At 29.2% G+C, this 19,111-nt stretch overlaps 1 protein-coding gene across 2 annotated transcripts in view; it reads left to right on the top strand.

Moving 5' to 3' along the window:
- LOC142329087 (uncharacterized) overlaps window positions 1–17,583 on the top strand; it is a 31,777-nt gene extending 14,194 nt beyond the window's left edge. For both annotated transcript variants that reach the window (XM_075373423.1, XM_075373425.1), the window contains exons 4-6: window positions 840–994; window positions 9,978–10,113; window positions 14,739–17,583. In XM_075373423.1, the coding sequence (XP_075229538.1) occupies window positions 840–994; window positions 9,978–10,113; window positions 14,739–14,828 (381 nt within the window). In that variant the 3' untranslated portion in view covers window positions 14,829–17,583. The remainder of the gene's footprint in view (window positions 1–839; window positions 995–9,977; window positions 10,114–14,738) is intronic.
- The last annotated feature ends 1,528 nt before the right edge of the window (window positions 17,584–19,111 follow it).

The raw sequence follows: 19,111 nt of genomic DNA, 5'->3' as shown, positions 1-19,111 counted from the left end.
ATATAAACTTTTGATTTAGTGTGTTAAAAGGGATGATAATATGGCCGTAAGTATTTATATGAATAATTGTTATAAAATAATATTATAAGTTGTTTCTGTATTAATTTTTGTATAAGAACAAGTGTTTGAGAACACTTTGGAGTAGGTTACATTAAATTTTTCACCAAAAATAATTAACACAATATTTAACTTCTGAAATTCCATTGCCTTGTCACAGCACATCGAAATTTGTTTATTTTTAACTTTAGAGTTTATTATTTTGGTGTAGCATTAATTTTTTTGTAATTATTATTATTTTAACTATAAAATTCATAATTTATTCAATTTTATATAATTTTAAGACATCTGAATAAATACAGCTTAAAGTTCCTTAGGAGAATCTTTAAATATAAATTATCTCTTTTTCCCTTTTCTCCCTCTTTCTCTCCTCTCTCTCTCTCTCTCTCTCTCTCTCTGTATGTGTGTGTGTATGTGTATTTACTTTCGCAGTGCGCAATTTATATGCATAGTATTCTTTGACATGTTTGATTGAAAGAGGTTTAATTTTCTGAGGAAGTAGATGCTTTATGTATAATAAAAAAAATATCATAAAGGGTGATTGAGGTTGAACCAAGTAACTAATTAATGTAAAAATTAATATTTGAAATAGTATTTATTTTTAGCAAATACTCACAGATTAAGTTATTTTTTATTTATGTGCTAATAGTAAAATAAAATTGATGGTCATACATTGTTTCTTATATTTTTTCTTTTGTTTAAAAAATAGTTGTGAATATTTTTTTAAATATAATTTTTTATTGTTAATCTTTTTTTTAAACAAGCAATTATCTTTTTAACAGAGTAATGCAGTAAGTACTGTAGTACCTCCTCCAACTGTTACACGACCTCCCATAAGTACACATGTTTTGGATACATCAAAAGGCCTTCCTGTTCCTGGACTTCCAGTTAGTTTGTATCAGTTAGTTGATGGTCGTTGGACTTACATTAGTGAAGCGTAAGTATCTATCATAAACTGCTTGTAGCTTGTAAATAAACATTTTTGTAGGTACATTTTAATTTATTTTTCAACAAAGTTACAATTAAGGTTTATATACTTAGCCTAGTGTTCCGCAAGAGTGCTTATGCCAGTTCAGTACGTTGATTTATCCAACTCCTTAAAATAACCTTTATTGGTCAAAAATTTCTTTTCTCAGTCATTTTTTTAGGTTAGGAAACAAGTGATAGTTATGGGAGCAGATCAATCTCATCAACTGTCACAGATTGATGTATGAATTTATCTGGATTGCACTGTAAAAGCTCGAGACAATGAGTTGAAATGTTTTTTTTTTTTGTTAGACATGAGAAAACACAGCAGCTATCTAATGCACAGGTTGTTCATGCCCAAATGTTCATGCAAAATATTGCACAAGCCTACACACTTCTTTTGACGTGCTTACAGACTCTGCTAACTCGTACATTGTCAATCATTGATGTGCTAAAATAATTTATGCATTTTTTCTATCATTTCTGGTGTAGTTACTTCAGAAGAGTGTCTACTGCGTGGCCCATCGCTGGTGCATGTTCAACCCATCTTAAAATCTGTAACCCAGTGTGTAACTGTTAAATGGAGAAGAGACTCCCAATGTCATATCAAGCTCTTCTTTAATTTCCTTTCCACTTAAGCCTTTCAAAAAAAAGAATTTAATCACTGCATGGAGTTCCAGATTTTTTCCATTTTCCAAAAAACACCCTAATTCTCCATTTTGTCAAATTGTAAATGCAGTGACTAAGTTTTGTCTAAGTGATGCAGTGACTTGAAACTCTTATAGTAAACTAATACAAATGAAATCGTGTGAAACCATCAAGAAATTAATCATACTAATGCCATTGTGTGGTTGCTGTTTTCACCCATCCTTGTATATTATTACCTGTAACATTGAAAAAATTGTTGAATTTTAATCTGATTATCAGCTTGACCTATTTAAGAGAAGATTTGCTTTTTGTTGATTTTGGCTGCAGTATGTATCTCTAGAATTTCAAAAAAGAATATCTGAGATAAATAAGATTTTAGAATATATTTATTATACTAATAATCTAGCATCAAATTAAATTGGAAAATATGTAAAATCTTATTGACATTTCAATTATTATAAAGTGAAATACCAGGTGATTCAAAAAGAACTTCACCACATTAAAAGCATATAAAAATTGATTGAGGTAACTTATAGATTTAGTTGCGGTCTCATTTCATAGAAAAACACATCAATTTTGTCACCCAACATTCACTTTGGTTTTTTGATATGGCTTCAATTTGTAATATGACATACACCTACCTGAAGCCAATTTCATTCAATACTGTAGCCAGCAAGTCGGGCATTACCTCTGCAGCTGTGGCATTAATTCACTCACCAGGTTGGTGTAGTGGTGAGCACGTCTTCGCAAATCAGCTGATTTGGAAGTCGAGAGTTCCAGCAGTCAAGTCCTACTAAAGGCAGTTACTTTTATACAGATTTGAATACTAGATCGTGGATACCAGTGTTCTTTGGTGATTGGGTATCAATTAACCACACATCTTGGAAATGGTCGACCTGAGACTGTACAGAACTACACTTCACTTACACTCATGCATATATCATCATCTGAAATAATACCTGATGGTAATTACCAGAGGCTAATCAGGGAAAAGGAAGTATGGATCTTAGGTGTCATATAATGATTTAACTTTGTGGCATTAATTCGAAGATTTAGCTCAACAAGATCAGCAGGCAAAAGTGGTACATAAACCCGATCTTTAATGAAACCCCACAAGTACTCTCTACAAAAATTACATTGAACTGCGGTTGCTGACTGCAAATTGTGAAACCAAAACACACAGTGAGCATGTTCCGTATCAGTAAATCTATCCATTTTTAACAACATTTGTGACTGCTAGTGGCCAAATTCAGTACTAATGAACTATGCGAGTCAAAACTTGATGATGTGTTTTCCTGTGAAATGAGACCTCAACCTAATCTGTAAGTTATCTAAATAAATGTATATATGCTTTTAAATTTTTGAAATCCTTTTTGAATTATCTGATATTACGTAAAAAAAAGTTGTTTATGTATGTTACATATTAATTTACTGAGCTTAAATTTTTTATAATCCATTTTTTCCCCTCTGTATGTTAAATAACTATGTATAATATAATATAATATAACAATATTTTTCAGCCTCTGCAAAGTACAGAATTAGAGAACACTCTTACCTTTACTTTTTTATGTTCATCCCTTCTTCAGTGATATTTTTTATTGTAATAAATTCTTCTTTGTTTACATTTACACATTAATTTTAGTTCTTACATTTTATTTTGTAAAAATTACTTGTTAATAAAATTTAAAACATTTTTTAAATTTCAGAACAAATATTTGTTCAGTCAAGAGAATGAAAAAGCATTGCAATCATTGCATATTGAAATTTGTAATATGTAAGAATATATATAAAACTATATATATAGTTTTATATATATATAGTTTTACTCTGTAGTCCCAAATAAATAATTACCAAGTAGAAAGTACACTTACGCATCTATACATAATATTTAGAGTAATAAATAATAGATTAAAAAAATTATTTTGTGTTTATATTACATTATAGATTTGTAATATTTATAATTAATTTTTAATTAGTGTATTAATTATTATTACTTAGTAAGATGAAAACAAGTTTAGTATTAATAATTTACTTTTTCATTTTAACAAATTTGTTATTTTCTGAATAAAAATTTTGCTTCAAATATAAAAAACCTTCTAGATGGTTTATGATATGATAGAGAGCTAAACTGTGAAAAAAATTAATTCATCATGATGTATTAATGATTCATATATCTTTATAAAGATGGGTGAAGCATCAAGTCATGTAAGCTTTTTAGACATATGGCTCAAGCTTAATGAATAAATGTGTAATGCATTCTGAACATATTAAAACAAAAGCTTTTTTAACGGTTAAAAGCATACAAAGTTTTAAAAAGATTTTCAAATGTTGATCATCTTTTACATATCGACAATAATAATATATAGTAACAGATACAGAAAATAATCTAAAATATTATAAATAAATAATATTAATAAATTTTGAACATTTACTTATGAATGAAGAGCTGTATTTTGAATCTCTCTAACCTGTTTTAATTGCTAACTTAACTATAACTGTTGGGTATGATAACTTTCAATTTTTCTTTGTAACAATGTTAATGTGTATTGTGATGTTATATATTATAACTAATTATGAATTCTTGAAGTCAAAAATGTAGTTACAAAAATAAGCTTAATATAAAGATTACATTAAGATTTTAATTTGTGTATTCCGTATAATTGTCATTAATTATTCATTTCAGCACAATAGACAATATTTTTAACAAAATTATATTTTCATCTTTATGGTGGAGTAATAGAATCTCTCCCTTTCATCTGAAAGTTCCAGGTTCAAATATCAATCAGGCTTGACATTATTCACAGGCTAAAAAATTTATTTCTCACTAAACAACATAAAGTAAGGCTGATATAATTGGTCATTAATATGTGGTTGCAATCATGAATAAATAAATTATATGCAGAGTTTTTCAGAAGGAAAAGGAAGTAATTTGGGAACTGATTCTAAAGCTTGAAATAAGGAAAAAGGTTCACACAAAGATATATCCAAAAATCCTTTGTTATCAAGTTGTGGCTAGTGAAACATTTCATCTGGATTTCAGTTCACATAGTGAAATGTGTCATATGAAATTTTTAAGGCATAATATAAGGAACTTTACAGTTTCTTAAGTTTTTTGACCTCGAAAATCAAATAAAACAAGTCCCAAAACTGTAACTCCCATAGTTTTCATCTTTTCCAACATAAATCAGAGAAATTCAGCAACAGAAAACACATTTTTTTTTTAAATTTGAAGCACAATAACTTTGTTAAATGACTAATAAATGCATAAAATCAACTTGATGGAGCACAATTCACAAATGAAGTAAGACAATTCTTAGATGAAAAATTTACTGGTAAATGGATTGGACATAGATAAATGTGAAGAACTTATTTCTCATATTCTCAGTGCTGCTGCTCTCATCACAAAACGTGAAGATATATTAGGTTGGTGACAGAAAATGTAAGGAAAATATAAGTTGAAAAGTGCATTATTGTCAGTGGTGAAATTTTTGACAGTTTATTGTAAATTAATACAGTATAAACCAGTGAGTATTTTTTTTTAAAGTAAATTAAAAGTATTTTAATTTTTAAAAAACTAAATTTATTGTACTAAAAACAGCTGTTTTTATTTTTACAAATTCATATCATTTTTCTTTCCCTCTATGAATCATGAGACCTTGCCGATTGTGAGGGGGCTTGAGTGCTCAGTGATACAGAGTAGCACCGAAGGTGCAGCCATACTGGAGAGGTATCTTTTAGAACCAGATTAAAGAATGATTTCTGAAAGAAGGCAGCAGCTCTTTGTTAAGGGTATAGGTCAGGAGGACTTAAATGGCCAAATCAGTATCACTCAATCTTCTAAGTACTGTGCAGCTGAAAACAGTGGAAAATGACAGCTGTTTTTTTCCAAGAAAATGTAGCTCTCTTTCACTTTCATCTTTCAACAAAGATGGAGGCCCCTTCCTTGGTAAAATATTCCTGAGGTAAACTAGTCCCCTATTCAGATCTTCAGGTGGTTACTACAAAGGAAAGGGTCACCAGAAAATTAAAAAATATTAAAGGTAAAGAAAAGTTTTGAGGAGGACATCGCAAGAAGTCTGAGTAAGAAAGATAAGATAGAAAATATAGAAGAAGAGTGGGAGGATGTTAAAAAGGAAATTCTTAAATCAGCAGAACTTAGGCAGAATAAAGAGAACTGGTAGAAAACCTTGGGTATTAGAGGATATATTGCAGCTGATGGTTGAACGTAGAAAGTGTCAGAATGCTAGTGATAAAGATGATAAAAGGAATTGTTGACAGTTAAGAAATATTATAAACAGGAAGTACAAATTAGTGAAAGAAGAGTGGATTAAAAAAAAGTGTTCAGAAGTGGAAAGAGAAATGATCATTGTTAAAATAGACAGAGCATACAGGAAAGTTAAGGAACATTTTGTGGTACATAAGTTAAAATATGTGTTAAATAAAGATGGTAAACCGATTTATAATACGAAAGAAAAGGTCAGTAGGTGGGTGGATTATATTGAAGAGTTATACAGAGGAAGTGAATTAGAAACTGTTGTAGTGGAAGAAGAGGTAGTCAAAGAGGATGAAAAGGGAAATACAATACTGAGATCTTAATTTGATAAAGCATTAAAGGATTTAAATGGCAGAAAGGTAGGTTCCTGGGATAGACATGATACCTGCAGAATTAGTGCACAGTGCAAGTGAGGAAGTTATAGATAAATTATACAAACTGATGTGTAATATTTACAAAAAAGGGAAGTTCCATTAGACTTCAAAAAGATTGTTATTGTCATGATACCAAAGAAAGCAGGAGCATAAAAATGTGAAGAATTCAGAACAATTAGATTAACTACTCATACATAAAAAATCTTAACTAAAATTCTGTACAGAAGAATTGAAAGGAGAGTGGAAGAAGTATTAGGAGAAGACCAATTTGGTTTCAGGGAAAGTATAGGGACATTTTTAGCACTCAGATTAATATTAGAAGGAAGATTAAAAAAAAAAACCAACAAAAGCATTTATAGACTAAGAAACGGCATTTGATAACATAGACTGGAATAAAATGTTCAGCTTTTTAAAAAGTTTAGGGTTCAAGTACAGAGATAGAAAAACAGTTGCTAACAAGTACAGGGACCAAACTGCAACAGTAATAATCAAAGAACATAAGAAAGAAGCAGTGATAAAAAAGGGAGTCTGACAAGGATGTTCCCTATCCCCGTTACTTTTTAATCTGTACTAGCAGTTAATTATGTTAAAGAACAATTTAAATCTGGAGTAACAGTGCAAGGTGAAAAGATAAAGATGCTACGATTTGCTGATGATATAGTCATTCTAGCTGAGAGTAAAAAGGATTTAGAAGAAACAATGAACAGCATAGATGAAGTCCTACTTAAGAACTATCGCATGAGAATAAACAAGAACAAAACAAAAGTAATGAAATCTAGTAGAAATAACAAAGATGGACCACTGAATGTGAAAATAGGAGGAGAAAACACTATAAAGGTAGAAGTATTTTGTTATTTGGGAAATAGAATTACTAAAGATGGGCAAAGCAGGAGCAATATAAAATTCCGAATAGCACAGATGAGATGCACTTTCAGTCAGAAATATAATTTACTTGCATCAAAAATTAATTTAAACATCAGGAAAGCATTTTTGGAAGTATACGTTTGGAGAGCGTGGCTTTATATGGAAGTGAAACTTGGACGATCAGAGTACCTGAAATGAAAAGATTTAGAAGCTTTTTAGATATGGTGCTATAATAGAATGTTAAAAATCAGGTGGATGGTTAAAGTGACGAAGAGGTGTTGGAGAAAGTTGATCAAGAAAGAAGCATTTGGAAAAATATAGCTAAAAGAAGAGACAGATTCTTAAGGCATCCTGGAATAGTCGCTTTGATATTGGAGAGACAGGTAGATGGGAAAAATTGTGCAGGCTGGGCAACATTTGGAATATGTAAAACAAATTGTTAGGGATGTAGTATGTAGGGGATATGCTGAAATGAAGCAAGTGGCGCTAGATAGGGAATCTTGGAGAGCTGCATCAAACCATTCAAATGATTGAATGGTTTTTGACTGAAAAAAACATTTTTCTGCAAAGTTTTATTTTAATTTTAATAATAAAAGTATATTTTTTGTTTTTTATAGACTTTATTACATCAGTTTCCTCTTAATTAAATTCTGTATAAGTGTTTATAATAAAACTTAGTATTTATTATTCATGTAACAAGGTTATATACTTCAAATCTAAAAAAAAAACATGTTTTTCCTCCCTTTTCTGTTTTACATTGAATATCATGAAAACTACTGGAAATACAGTTCTGGAACCTGTTTTATTCGATTTTCAGGTCAAAAATCTTAAGAAACCATCAAGTTTACCTCTTATGTAACACCTTTAAAATTTCAGTATGACTTTATTTCACTGGAGGAACTGAAATCCGTGTGAAATTTTTCACGAGCTGTAACTCAATAACAAAGTGTTTCAGACATGTTTGTATGAATTTTTTTCCTTATTTCAAGCTCTAAAATAAGTTCCCAACTTATTTCCCTTTCCTCCTGAATCACTCTGTATGTATAGTTTATATATATATGGTAGCATATAAACATGAGGGCAACCCAAAAATATTGCTTTCAAGTTCGATACATTGAATTCGATTCATTTTGTTTATATTAGATATACAAATCCTGATAGTCGTTGTTCTGAGTTAATATCACAAGATGAAATTAAACCTGGTCGTTTTAAATTGCATTTTGATACAGACAGATATTATGAATTAAGGAACAATGATTGTCTTTTCCCTTTCATTGAAGTAAGTATATAAAGGTGTAACAAGTGAAGAGTTGAAGAATTATTATGAGCAGGGGAAAAATGTTTAGACAAACGTATTGATTGAGAGTAATTTGAACATAATTGAATTTTCAAAATTTTAAAATAAATACACAATTTTTTAAAAATAGTATTGTTTTGGGAGGTAAGATTGTAATTAATTATCATTTAGAAATATTATTAAAAAATAATATTAAAATGAATTAAGTAAATGAACTTTTCCAGTGTTTCTGCTGCTGGAAGAATTAAGTGGATCCCTTCCAAGTCAGTATGTGAGGTTACACCACACAAAAGCACAGTGAATTTTTAATGCAGAGTTATTTTCTAATTTTGATAACGTGATGGCTGAAAATCATGAGCAGTATGTAGCTGTCAAATTTGTTTACTTTTAGGAAAAAAGCGACCCTTGAAATGATTCAGAAAGCTTTAGAGAATCTGTGATGAGCAAAACATGTATTTACAAGGGGTTTTCATGCTTCAAACAAGGAGAAATAGTGATTGAAGATCATCAGCTATCTGGGTGTCCTGCAGATTTTCAAACTGATGAAAATGCTGAAAATAACTGTGACAAAGATCATCGACAAATCAACAATTTTACTTGGAAGTTTGTAAAGGACTGTGCATTTCTGTATAGACATGAGACCTGAGGCCAAAATGAGTTAACAATAATTACCACTGAATCTTTCTGTTTTACATTGGATATCTTCAAAAACTATGGGAGGTACAATTCTGGGGCCTGTTTTATTCAATTTTTCAGGTTAAAAAACATAAGAAACCAACATTTGATTGTTTGTTAATAATCGGAATTGTGGCAAACTTGTTTTTCTATCACAACACCCGATCCACTTTGCAGCAGTTTTTTATAAGAAAACAGAATGACCTCCTTGTCCCACCCACCATATTTATACCTTGCAACTTATTTTTATTTCCAAGGATAAAAAAGGGACCACAAGGGAAAGTGAATTGGCATGGGAAAAAGAGGCAAAACAAAAAATAGCCAATGCCTTAAAAGGTGTAACAAGTGAAGAGTTCAAGAATTGTTATGAGCAGGGGAAAAAATGTTTAGACAAAATGTATTGAATGTAATGGAGAGTAATTTTAACATAATTGAATTTTCAAAATTTAAAAATAAATACACAATTTTTAAAAAATAGTTCCTCTTATTTTTGAGTACCCCTTATATAAACAATTATTTTATTTTAAACCTATTCCTAATTCAGCAATTTATTGTCAATGTTCAGTCGTGAAAAGTACAAAATTATTTATGAAAATTTTAAATTCATTTTTTTTGTAAGTTTGGTTTAGATAAACAAAATCATTTTTTAATAAAAATTATTATTTTAATTGGTAATAATTAAATTATAATAAATAATAATTACAAATTAATTCTCTAATTTTATTTTAATTTACTACTTTCAGTTTAAGTTAAGTGTCTTACAAATAAATAATATTGCTTTCAAGTTCGATACATTGAATTGTATTCAGTTTGTTTATATTAGGTATACAAATCCTGATGGTCGTTGTTCTGAGTTAATATCACGAGATGAAATTAAACCTGGTCGTTTTAAATTGCATTTTGATACAGACAGATATTATGAATTAAGGAACAATGATCGTCTTTTTCCATTCATTGAAGTAAGTATATAAAATCGCTGTTAAGTGATTATATTATTTTTTTTAAATTATATTATTATGTATTTTTCTACCTTTTTTTATATCATTTTTTATGGTCATTAACCAAATGTAAACGCAAACAACATGCTATGAAACTGCTCCTAACATTATTAAATTTTAGGATGTTTTCCAGCACACTACTCCCAGAAATATTCCCTACTCTTTTCTGGAACTATAAAGAAATGCACTATAAATTTAGTACCTTTTTTTTGTTCTTATAATTTTTTATGACTTTATTGGTTTAATCTAATGTCCTTTTAATTACTTCCCTGTAATAATCTTTTAATCTCAAATCCTGAAGATTATACATCATCAGATATTTGCTTTTTGTATTGTAATTTTTCTCTCCTTTTAGTTTTTACATTTCTTTCAAAACTAAGTAAACCACCTTATATACCTATCTATCCTAAAATACCACAGGTAATATAAATTGTGGTTTACTTTCCCAATTTATTTTTCCAGTAAAATTTTTCCAATTCTCTATTTTAACTTATAATCTTGTCATTTTGACTATCTAATTGTCAACATTTTGAAAGACCTCATTTCAAAAATCAGAAAGTACTTTGGTCTTATGATTTTCTTATTACTTGTCACTGCTGGCACTATACTTAATATAAACAGTTTTTATTCCTTAATCAATGTTTGTTAGTTATCCTTCTAATCAGATAAATGGCTGAAGATAGTTACCATAAAGTTTTTTTTTAATTACTTGTGGATAACCGTTATCATAATTATGGTTTTTTGCAAATTGAACATATAACCATACACTTAATATTGAATTTTGTTGCATCTATATCTTAAGCGATTTATTAAATATTTTCATTGCCTGGAATCATCTAGTCATATGATTGCTATTCAGTAAGGATACTGAGGGAAGTTCATATAATTCACTTTCTACGAGTATTAATACTTTTGTGGTTTACAAAAAAGCTATGTTACACTTTATGAATGAAAATGAATAAAATACTTTCACTTTTACTCCCAATTACAAATAACTTATCGAACAGCTTACTGTTTTCAACCACTGTCCAAAATGGAATACTTGTGACACTCCACTCTTAAGTCATTATCAAACAGTTGTAGTTTCCGCTTTTTTGTATGCTGCATTGAACTCAGGCTTGCTTAACTACTAACTCTGTCCGCTGGTTCACAGAAGTATTTAACCTTCTGGCCTGCAGAACCAGTACATCTTTTGCGTTCAAGCGAAACAAATTTTTATTTTCCACACCTTGTACGTTTTTCTAGAAAGAATCCCTTTGTTGTTTCTTCTTTCTGAAAGAAACTAATTTTTCTCAGAATTCCTCTCCCCAAAAAAAAAGTTTTTAACCAGTTGGCCAAAAATCTATGTATTTTTAATATCCAATAAGAATTAGGTGGGAATATGCATGTTTCAGAATAGCAGGAAATAATGATATTAACAATAACCAGGTTGGAGAAACAACTCGATAACACAATAACATGCACTTTTATACTGGTCATTTTAAACATTCTCTATATTAACATATTTTACAAATTATAGATATAAATTATAAATATAATCAACTAAACTTAACCTACAGTCGCTTCGATCACTAACCTCGAGTAATTAACAGTAATACTTTGAATATTTAAATAATAAATAATTGCAATAATTACTGAATTTATTATTTAAATATTCAAAACATTACTGTTAATTAGTAAGGTCAGCGAGCGTAGATAAGTTTTGGTTAGATTAATAAATTCAGTAATTGTTGCAATTATTTATTATTTAAATAATGATAATAATAATAAAAATTTGTAAACAATTTTTCTCTCTATATATTTTGTATACATTAAATTTTGATTTTTTGTTTTGAAACATGCATATTCCCACCTAATTCTGATTGGCTATTTAAAAATACATTGATTTTTGACCTATTGGTTAAAAAAATTGTTGTTTTTTTTTGGGGAGAATTCCAAAAAAGATCTGAAACACGTTACACTGCCCCCCATTACTTTGGTTTTAAAGTATGGACTGTTTTGGGATAAAAACTGAACTGAAAAATATGAACAGACTTTATTACCTAATAAAACATAAAAACTACTTTTCTACATAGCTGCCTTCAACTTCAGTACGTATCTTTTTATCACTATCTTTTTCATTTTGCCACCAGTGGCACCATTTTTCAATTCATTTTCATGGTCAAATATTGTCATTGTCAAAGCCACTAGTTTAACATGAATAAAAAGAATATAGTTGGTGGGAGCCAAATAAGTGCTATTGGGTGGATGATTGAAGATTTTCCAACAAACTTTTTTCAGTTGCCTGAATATCTGATTTGCCATATTGGCCAAGTATTATCATGCAAAACTAAATCCTGTGGAATATTATCCCACTTTGTATTTTTTTTAAAACTCTTCTAAGATTTTGCAATATATATTGACATTCACAGTAGTTACACAATTACTAAATTCAACAAGTAAGTCAGTTTTTTGTCCCAAAAAATAGTAGTCATAAGCTTATTTATCAAACGTTCTTGTTTGGACTTTTTTGGTCATCAGTTGATAAATGCTGAATTCTAACTTTGCATTGACTGCTGCGTATCTCAGTGAAGAAATCCAAGTTTCACCTCCGCTAGCAATGTTATCAAACAATTCACCACCTTCATTTTTATAACTTCACAAAAATGCATGCACTGTAGGAAAATTTTTCCTTGTTTGTGTTTGTTAACATCTCTGGTACGTAATATTTTATAGCCCAGTTTTTCAGTCAAAGCTTCATAAATCAGATCATGAAGCAGCAAATCAGTCTAGCAGATGATGAATGCTGCCTTGCATTGAGTGCTGTTGCTTTGTCTCAATGTTCGAATAAGAAATCCAAGCTTTATCTCCGGAAGCAGTGCTGGCAAACAATTTACCGCCTTCATTTTTATAACATCGCAAAAATTCCTGCATTTTACCAAGACGTTCTTCCTTGTATGTGTTTATTAACATCTTGTATGTGTTTGTTTGGCATCTATGTAGCACACAGTTTTTGGTAGCCCAATTTTTTCAGTCTAACCTTCATAAATCAAAGATTGTTGAAACAGCAGGAAACATCACAATAGTGACATGGTGAATTGCCATTTTTTTGTAATATTTTTTAACCAGGTCATCAGTTATCACAAACAGCCAGTCACTATGTTGTCATCATGAATGTTTGTTTGCCTGCCCTTCTCTGAAATGAATGGTGCTACTTCCTTACTTTAGCATCATTCATAAATTTGACACTACTTTATCATCACACATAAATTTGACCTATAAATGTCAAAATTTGCGTGTGAATTTCAGATGGCAGAATTGTTTTTTGCCATCAGAAATCAGAATACTTCTCGTACTTCACTCTTGTCGAATCCAAATTGTAGCACTCATAAATGTATGAATATAAACAATTAACAAGAAAGTTACTGAACAATATTTGTTATTGACTAATATTTGACTATTGATTGAAATAACAGCTATGAAAGCTATTTACATTATATATATAGCAAATTCAGAACAGACCGACCATACTTTAAAAATACATCTCATAATTTATTTTTATAGTGTCAGAGTATAATAGTTCAAAACTATGTTTATTTTTCATTTATTAAAATTTAGTATAATTTCCAAAAACATGTTTCTAAATCCCACCACTGAAGATAATTTTATATTACTTGTTCATAACATATACATGTGGGTTCATTAATGGAGCTGTGTAAACTTATATTTTACAAATGGATGGCTGTATGACTATGTCATAAGATATGTAATATTCCTAAATTATAAAAAATTTGTATGAAATGGAATTAAAAAATAAATATTTAATAGAAAGAAATATGCACAACAATAAATTTTGGTTTAAACTTACAGTATTTTGTAATTTTTTCTTGCTTTAAGTCTGTTTTATAAAAAACAAGTATACTATAATGATTAAATTTATTGCTATATAAAAGTTTTATAAATAAGACATTCCATGTTTTAGTGTAGGTTGTAAAAAAGTGAATTGTTCACAAAGATCTTCTGCAACTCATGTGCTGTGATTTTTTTTCTATATATGGAATTAAACTACATCAACTCTTTACCAAATAGATTGATTACATTTTTAAGTGCATGCAGTTGCATAATGAGAAACACAGACCAGTAAGGAGTACAGAAATAGTATGACCAGTTTTAAGTAAATAAATCATATAGCTGTTTAAGCTTCATAGAATAAGGTCTGAAATTTAAAGTATGAAACATGGTTTCATTTTATTATATTTATAAAATACAAACAGTATAATGAAGAAATATATATGATTAAAAAACTACATGTTGTAGTATTCATTTATTTGTAAATATCTTTTCTTAAAATTAAAATTATTTATTTTTTTATCTGTCCTTTTTTAATTATTCATCAAAAAGTAATAGTATTTAGGCACAAAGATTTTAATTAGCAAGCTTAAAATGAAAATAATTAAAACTTTTTTTTCCTTTCTTTTAATAGATCTATCTTGTAACCTAAGATCTGATATACAAGACAATCTATTATGCAATAACACATGTTATGTTTAGTTAAATTTTGTATTATTTGTTTAATATTGCTGTCTTATTTTTCTGTTTTGTTACAGATTGTATTTGACATTCGTTCACCTACTGATCATTTACATATACCACTACTTATGACACCATATGGTTATACTACTTATAGAGGAAGTTAATTATTAACTTTATTGTAAAAGATGTAATATAAATGTGTAACATCAGTATAAAATGTGTATATTTTGTCTGCAATTTTTAACTTAATTTTTTTTATATTATGTTTAATTAAAACTGTTTTAATTAATAATACAACTGCTGATAATAATCTTATATAATTGTTCTATAATCTTTCAATATTATCACCAGTTGTATATACTACTGGTAATTCAGTGGTTATATATTACTGCCTAGGAAACAGTTTAGTTCTGTTATAAGATTATTAATAATATTTTTTTAATTTAAATTTATCAATAATGAAATTTACAGTAAAGTAATGCCAAGTATTGACACTGAATTACACTATTAATTTATATATTAATAATATAATTTTTTTTTTTTTTTGTCTTCAGTCATTTGACTGGTTTGATGCAGCTCTCCAAGATTCCCTATCTAGTGCTAGTCGTTTCAGTATGCCCTCTACATCCTACATCCCTAACAATTTGTTTTACATATTCCAAACGTGGCCTGCCTACACAATTTTTCCCTTCTACCTGTCCTTCCAATATTAAAGCGACTATTCCAGGATGCCCCTTAGTATGTGGCCTATAAGTCTGTCTCTTCTTTTAACTACATTTTTCCAAATGCTTCTTTCTTCATGTATTTGCCGCAATACCTCTTCATTTGTCACTTTATCCACCCATCTGATTTTTAACATTCTCCTATAGCACCGCATTTCAAAAGCTTCTAATCTTTTCTTCTCAGATACTCCGATCGTCCAAGTTTCACTTCCATATAAAGGGACACTCCAAACATACACTTTCAAAAACTTTTCCTGACATTTAAATTAATTTTTGATGTAAACAAATTATATTTCTTACTGAAGGCTCGTTTAGCTTGTGCTATTCGGCATTTTATATCGCTCCTGCTTCGTCCATCTTTAGTAATTCTACTTACCAAATAACAAAATTCTTCTACCTCCATAATCTTTTCTCCTCCTATTTTCACATTCAGTAGTCCATCTTTGTTATTTCTACTACATTTCATTACTTTTGTTTTGTTCTTGTTTATTCTCATGCGATAGTTCTTGAGTAGGACTTCATCTATGCCGTTCATTGTTTCTTCTAAATCCTTTTTACTCTCGGCTAGAATTACTATATCATCAGCAAATCGTAGCATCTTTATCTTTTCACCTTGTACTGTTACTCTGAATCTAAATTGTTCTTTAACATCATTAACTGCTAGTTCCATGTAAAGATTAAAAAGTAACGGAGATAATTATATACACCAAATAAATTGTTAGCTGTTAATTCATATCATGTTTATAATCCAAATCTGATGTTAACCTTTTGCAAGCAGCGATGTTTTATGGCTGTGATCGGAAGACATTTTAATAAAACCGTTTCATGCAAAAATTATTTAAAGTAACTTAAAACATGCATTCATACATAAAAATAACATATATATATTATATATATATATATATCTATATATATACATATGTTGTATTTTTTCTGAATTCTGCCACTAATCTGGTTAAGGAACACTTTTAATTACCTTGTGAGATAAAGCTTACATGAAAACAGCACAAGTCTCACTGAGCACCCTAAAATTTATAAATTATAGGTGATGATTTTGGTTATGTTTTACATTGAGTTCTTTTCATGTAAAAGACACTGAATAATAATAGTAACAGTAGTAATATTGATGGTAATATAATAACAGCAATTTTGAAGAAGTAGTGCACCTAGGCAGGGAATAGTATAATTTGGTTTTATTATAATAATATTATAAATATTTTTATTTATTTCCTTCTGAATTTTTGTATTGAAAATTTTGTTTGAATTCAAACGAAACAAGTCGAAAATGAAGTTTTAGAAGGAACAGTTCGTAAACAAATTACATAAAGATGAGCGAAAAACATGAAAAAAATAATGCACCTATCTTGTTACATATGCACATCATTGAACACATCTGATAACAAGTAAAATGGTTCCCAATCACATATCAGAAATTCGTGTCTCAATGTCTCAAAATGATTGAAAGAATATCTCCTGCTATCTCTTGGAATTTATATCTAACTACATGAAACAAATAGCTGGTCACATTGAGAAGCTCAAATATGGGTTTCCACCATCTAACATAAGTACAGGTAGCCCATATATGGATTTCTGCCCGCGAAGGGTTAAGTTAATTACAAATTAAATATCTGTGTCTTTTTTTTTATTTATAAGCAAAAAAAGAGTGATAATGTTAAGGGATCAGATAATTGTATTGGTTAAAAATTAAAAATTGCGCATGCTCTAGTGTTTATCATTATAACATGTTAAATATGCATTACAGAATCTTTTGGAAAAATTTATTTACCTTCTAAAAATTTTACAGCATAACTAAACATTTCATATATTCTGAATTAAGAATGCATTCGATCTTACATTTCTTATCCCATTAAATAAAAGTTAAACTAACAGAAGTTCCCAAATTATATAATTTTTAGCATTCTATTTTGTCATGAACAAAATATCATGGAATATAATTACCATATCCTTCATTTTCCATTTCACTTGGTGTAACACAAATTCATTTAATAATGTACAGTATAAAGTTACTGGGTAATGAAAGTCTAAAATAGTTGGACTAATTGCACTAATAAAAATGTCTTTGTCACACAGTAACTGAGAACGTTCCTATTTGTATATTTTTTCACCAATTTAAAAATGTTAACAGCATTTTTCTGTTGCACTTATTTTATAAAGTTACATCATTTTACAGCTTATACACTACAATAAAAATTAGTTTATGAAGTATTTAGGGTTTTCTCTTTTTTGTTTCATTTATTGTTCCTTATTGCTGTTCTAAAGGTTAGTAAAAGGTCAAAATGACATAAAAGTATTTATTGGTTCTTTAAAGTTAGCCTAAAAACCATGACTGTCAACGTGGAAGTAAGTTTCAAACAGTCTTCTGGCTTATACCAGTGATATAAAAGAAACTTACGAGAGGAAGAAACTTCTGCTGGATAAAATTAGTATGAAAGATAACAAATAGGATATCTGTGAATACTAGAAAGTGAATGATTTGTTGCTTGATCTTCAATTTTGTTTTAAAAGAGCGCTGCTTTTTTTCTTTGTGATTGAGACAGCAGAGAAAAAACTGAAATTTAAGAAATTATTATTCTCAGACTAGTAAGACTAAAGTGTCATTAACCCCATATAAAAAGAATATTGTCCATATGTTGCTTTATGATTTAAATATATCTACCTTTATAAAAGTTGACTTATAAAAAATTTATGAAAGTGGATCAAGATGGGCTTAGATTTATATTCTTAATAAGAAAGTTGCCGAGAAGAATAAAAAAAATTAGAGATCTAATTTAAGATGAGAACTTCAGTGTAGATGAAATATTAATATCCGCCAGTTTTTGCACTTGGAATTTTAGGTAGATTTCATAAAAAAGCTACCTATTGTAATGGCTACCATGATTTGACTTCAGAAAATTTTGAAATATCTTCGCATTTCATATCCCCAGACCCCAAAACCACCATCAGCTCAAAAGTTTATATATACATTTATATATCTGTATATTTATTTCACTTTATTGTGGACACGATAAGTGCTGTAATTTTCCGCCAATCACTTTCAAATTGTTCCTTGAAAATAACTCGTCCCAAAATCTCAGTCGAGTTTGTTAATGGCCAAAATCGGACCATGGGGTCCGATTTTCTTTTTAAGAAAAAACAAAATATTGCTATAACTTTCGTATTAAGTGAAATATCAAATTAGTTTAAAGTTCCTACTATTCTTTGGATAAGGCCTAAAACTATTGAAAGTAAATTTTTTTAATATTACCAACCATTGGCCCAGCGAGTGGAAAAAATGGGGTTTTGAAGACAAAAAATCTTACCTCTCTTAATAGGCTTAATGTCAAATCGGTTTAAAGTGGTGATTAGCCCTCTAAACATTACCTAAAACTTTCGTCTGAAACAATTTTTGATGTGACCAACCCTTATGGCAAGGGATGACCAAACAAAAACAATATCGCTATAACTTTCTTGTTGAGTAAAATATCAAATTCATTTAAAGTTCCTACTATTCATTGGATAAGAGCCTAAAACTAAGTAAATTTTTTTACATCACCAACCATTGGCCCAGGCGGTTGAAAAATGGAGTTTCGAAGACAAAAAAGAGTCTTGCTTCACTTAATGGGCACAGTATTGGATCAGTTTAAAGTGGTTGTTAGTCCTCTAAACATTACCTAAAACCTTTGTTTGAAACAGTTTTTGATATGACCAACCCTTACGGCAAAGGA

The sequence above is a fragment of the Lycorma delicatula genome, chromosome 8 (assembly GCF_047948215.1).
Source record: "Lycorma delicatula isolate Av1 chromosome 8, ASM4794821v1, whole genome shotgun sequence".
In the NCBI taxonomy this organism is placed as follows: domain Eukaryota; kingdom Metazoa; phylum Arthropoda; class Insecta; order Hemiptera; family Fulgoridae; genus Lycorma; species Lycorma delicatula.
Note: the sequence above shows the minus strand (reverse complement) of the source record. Positions and strands in the feature narration are given on the sequence as shown.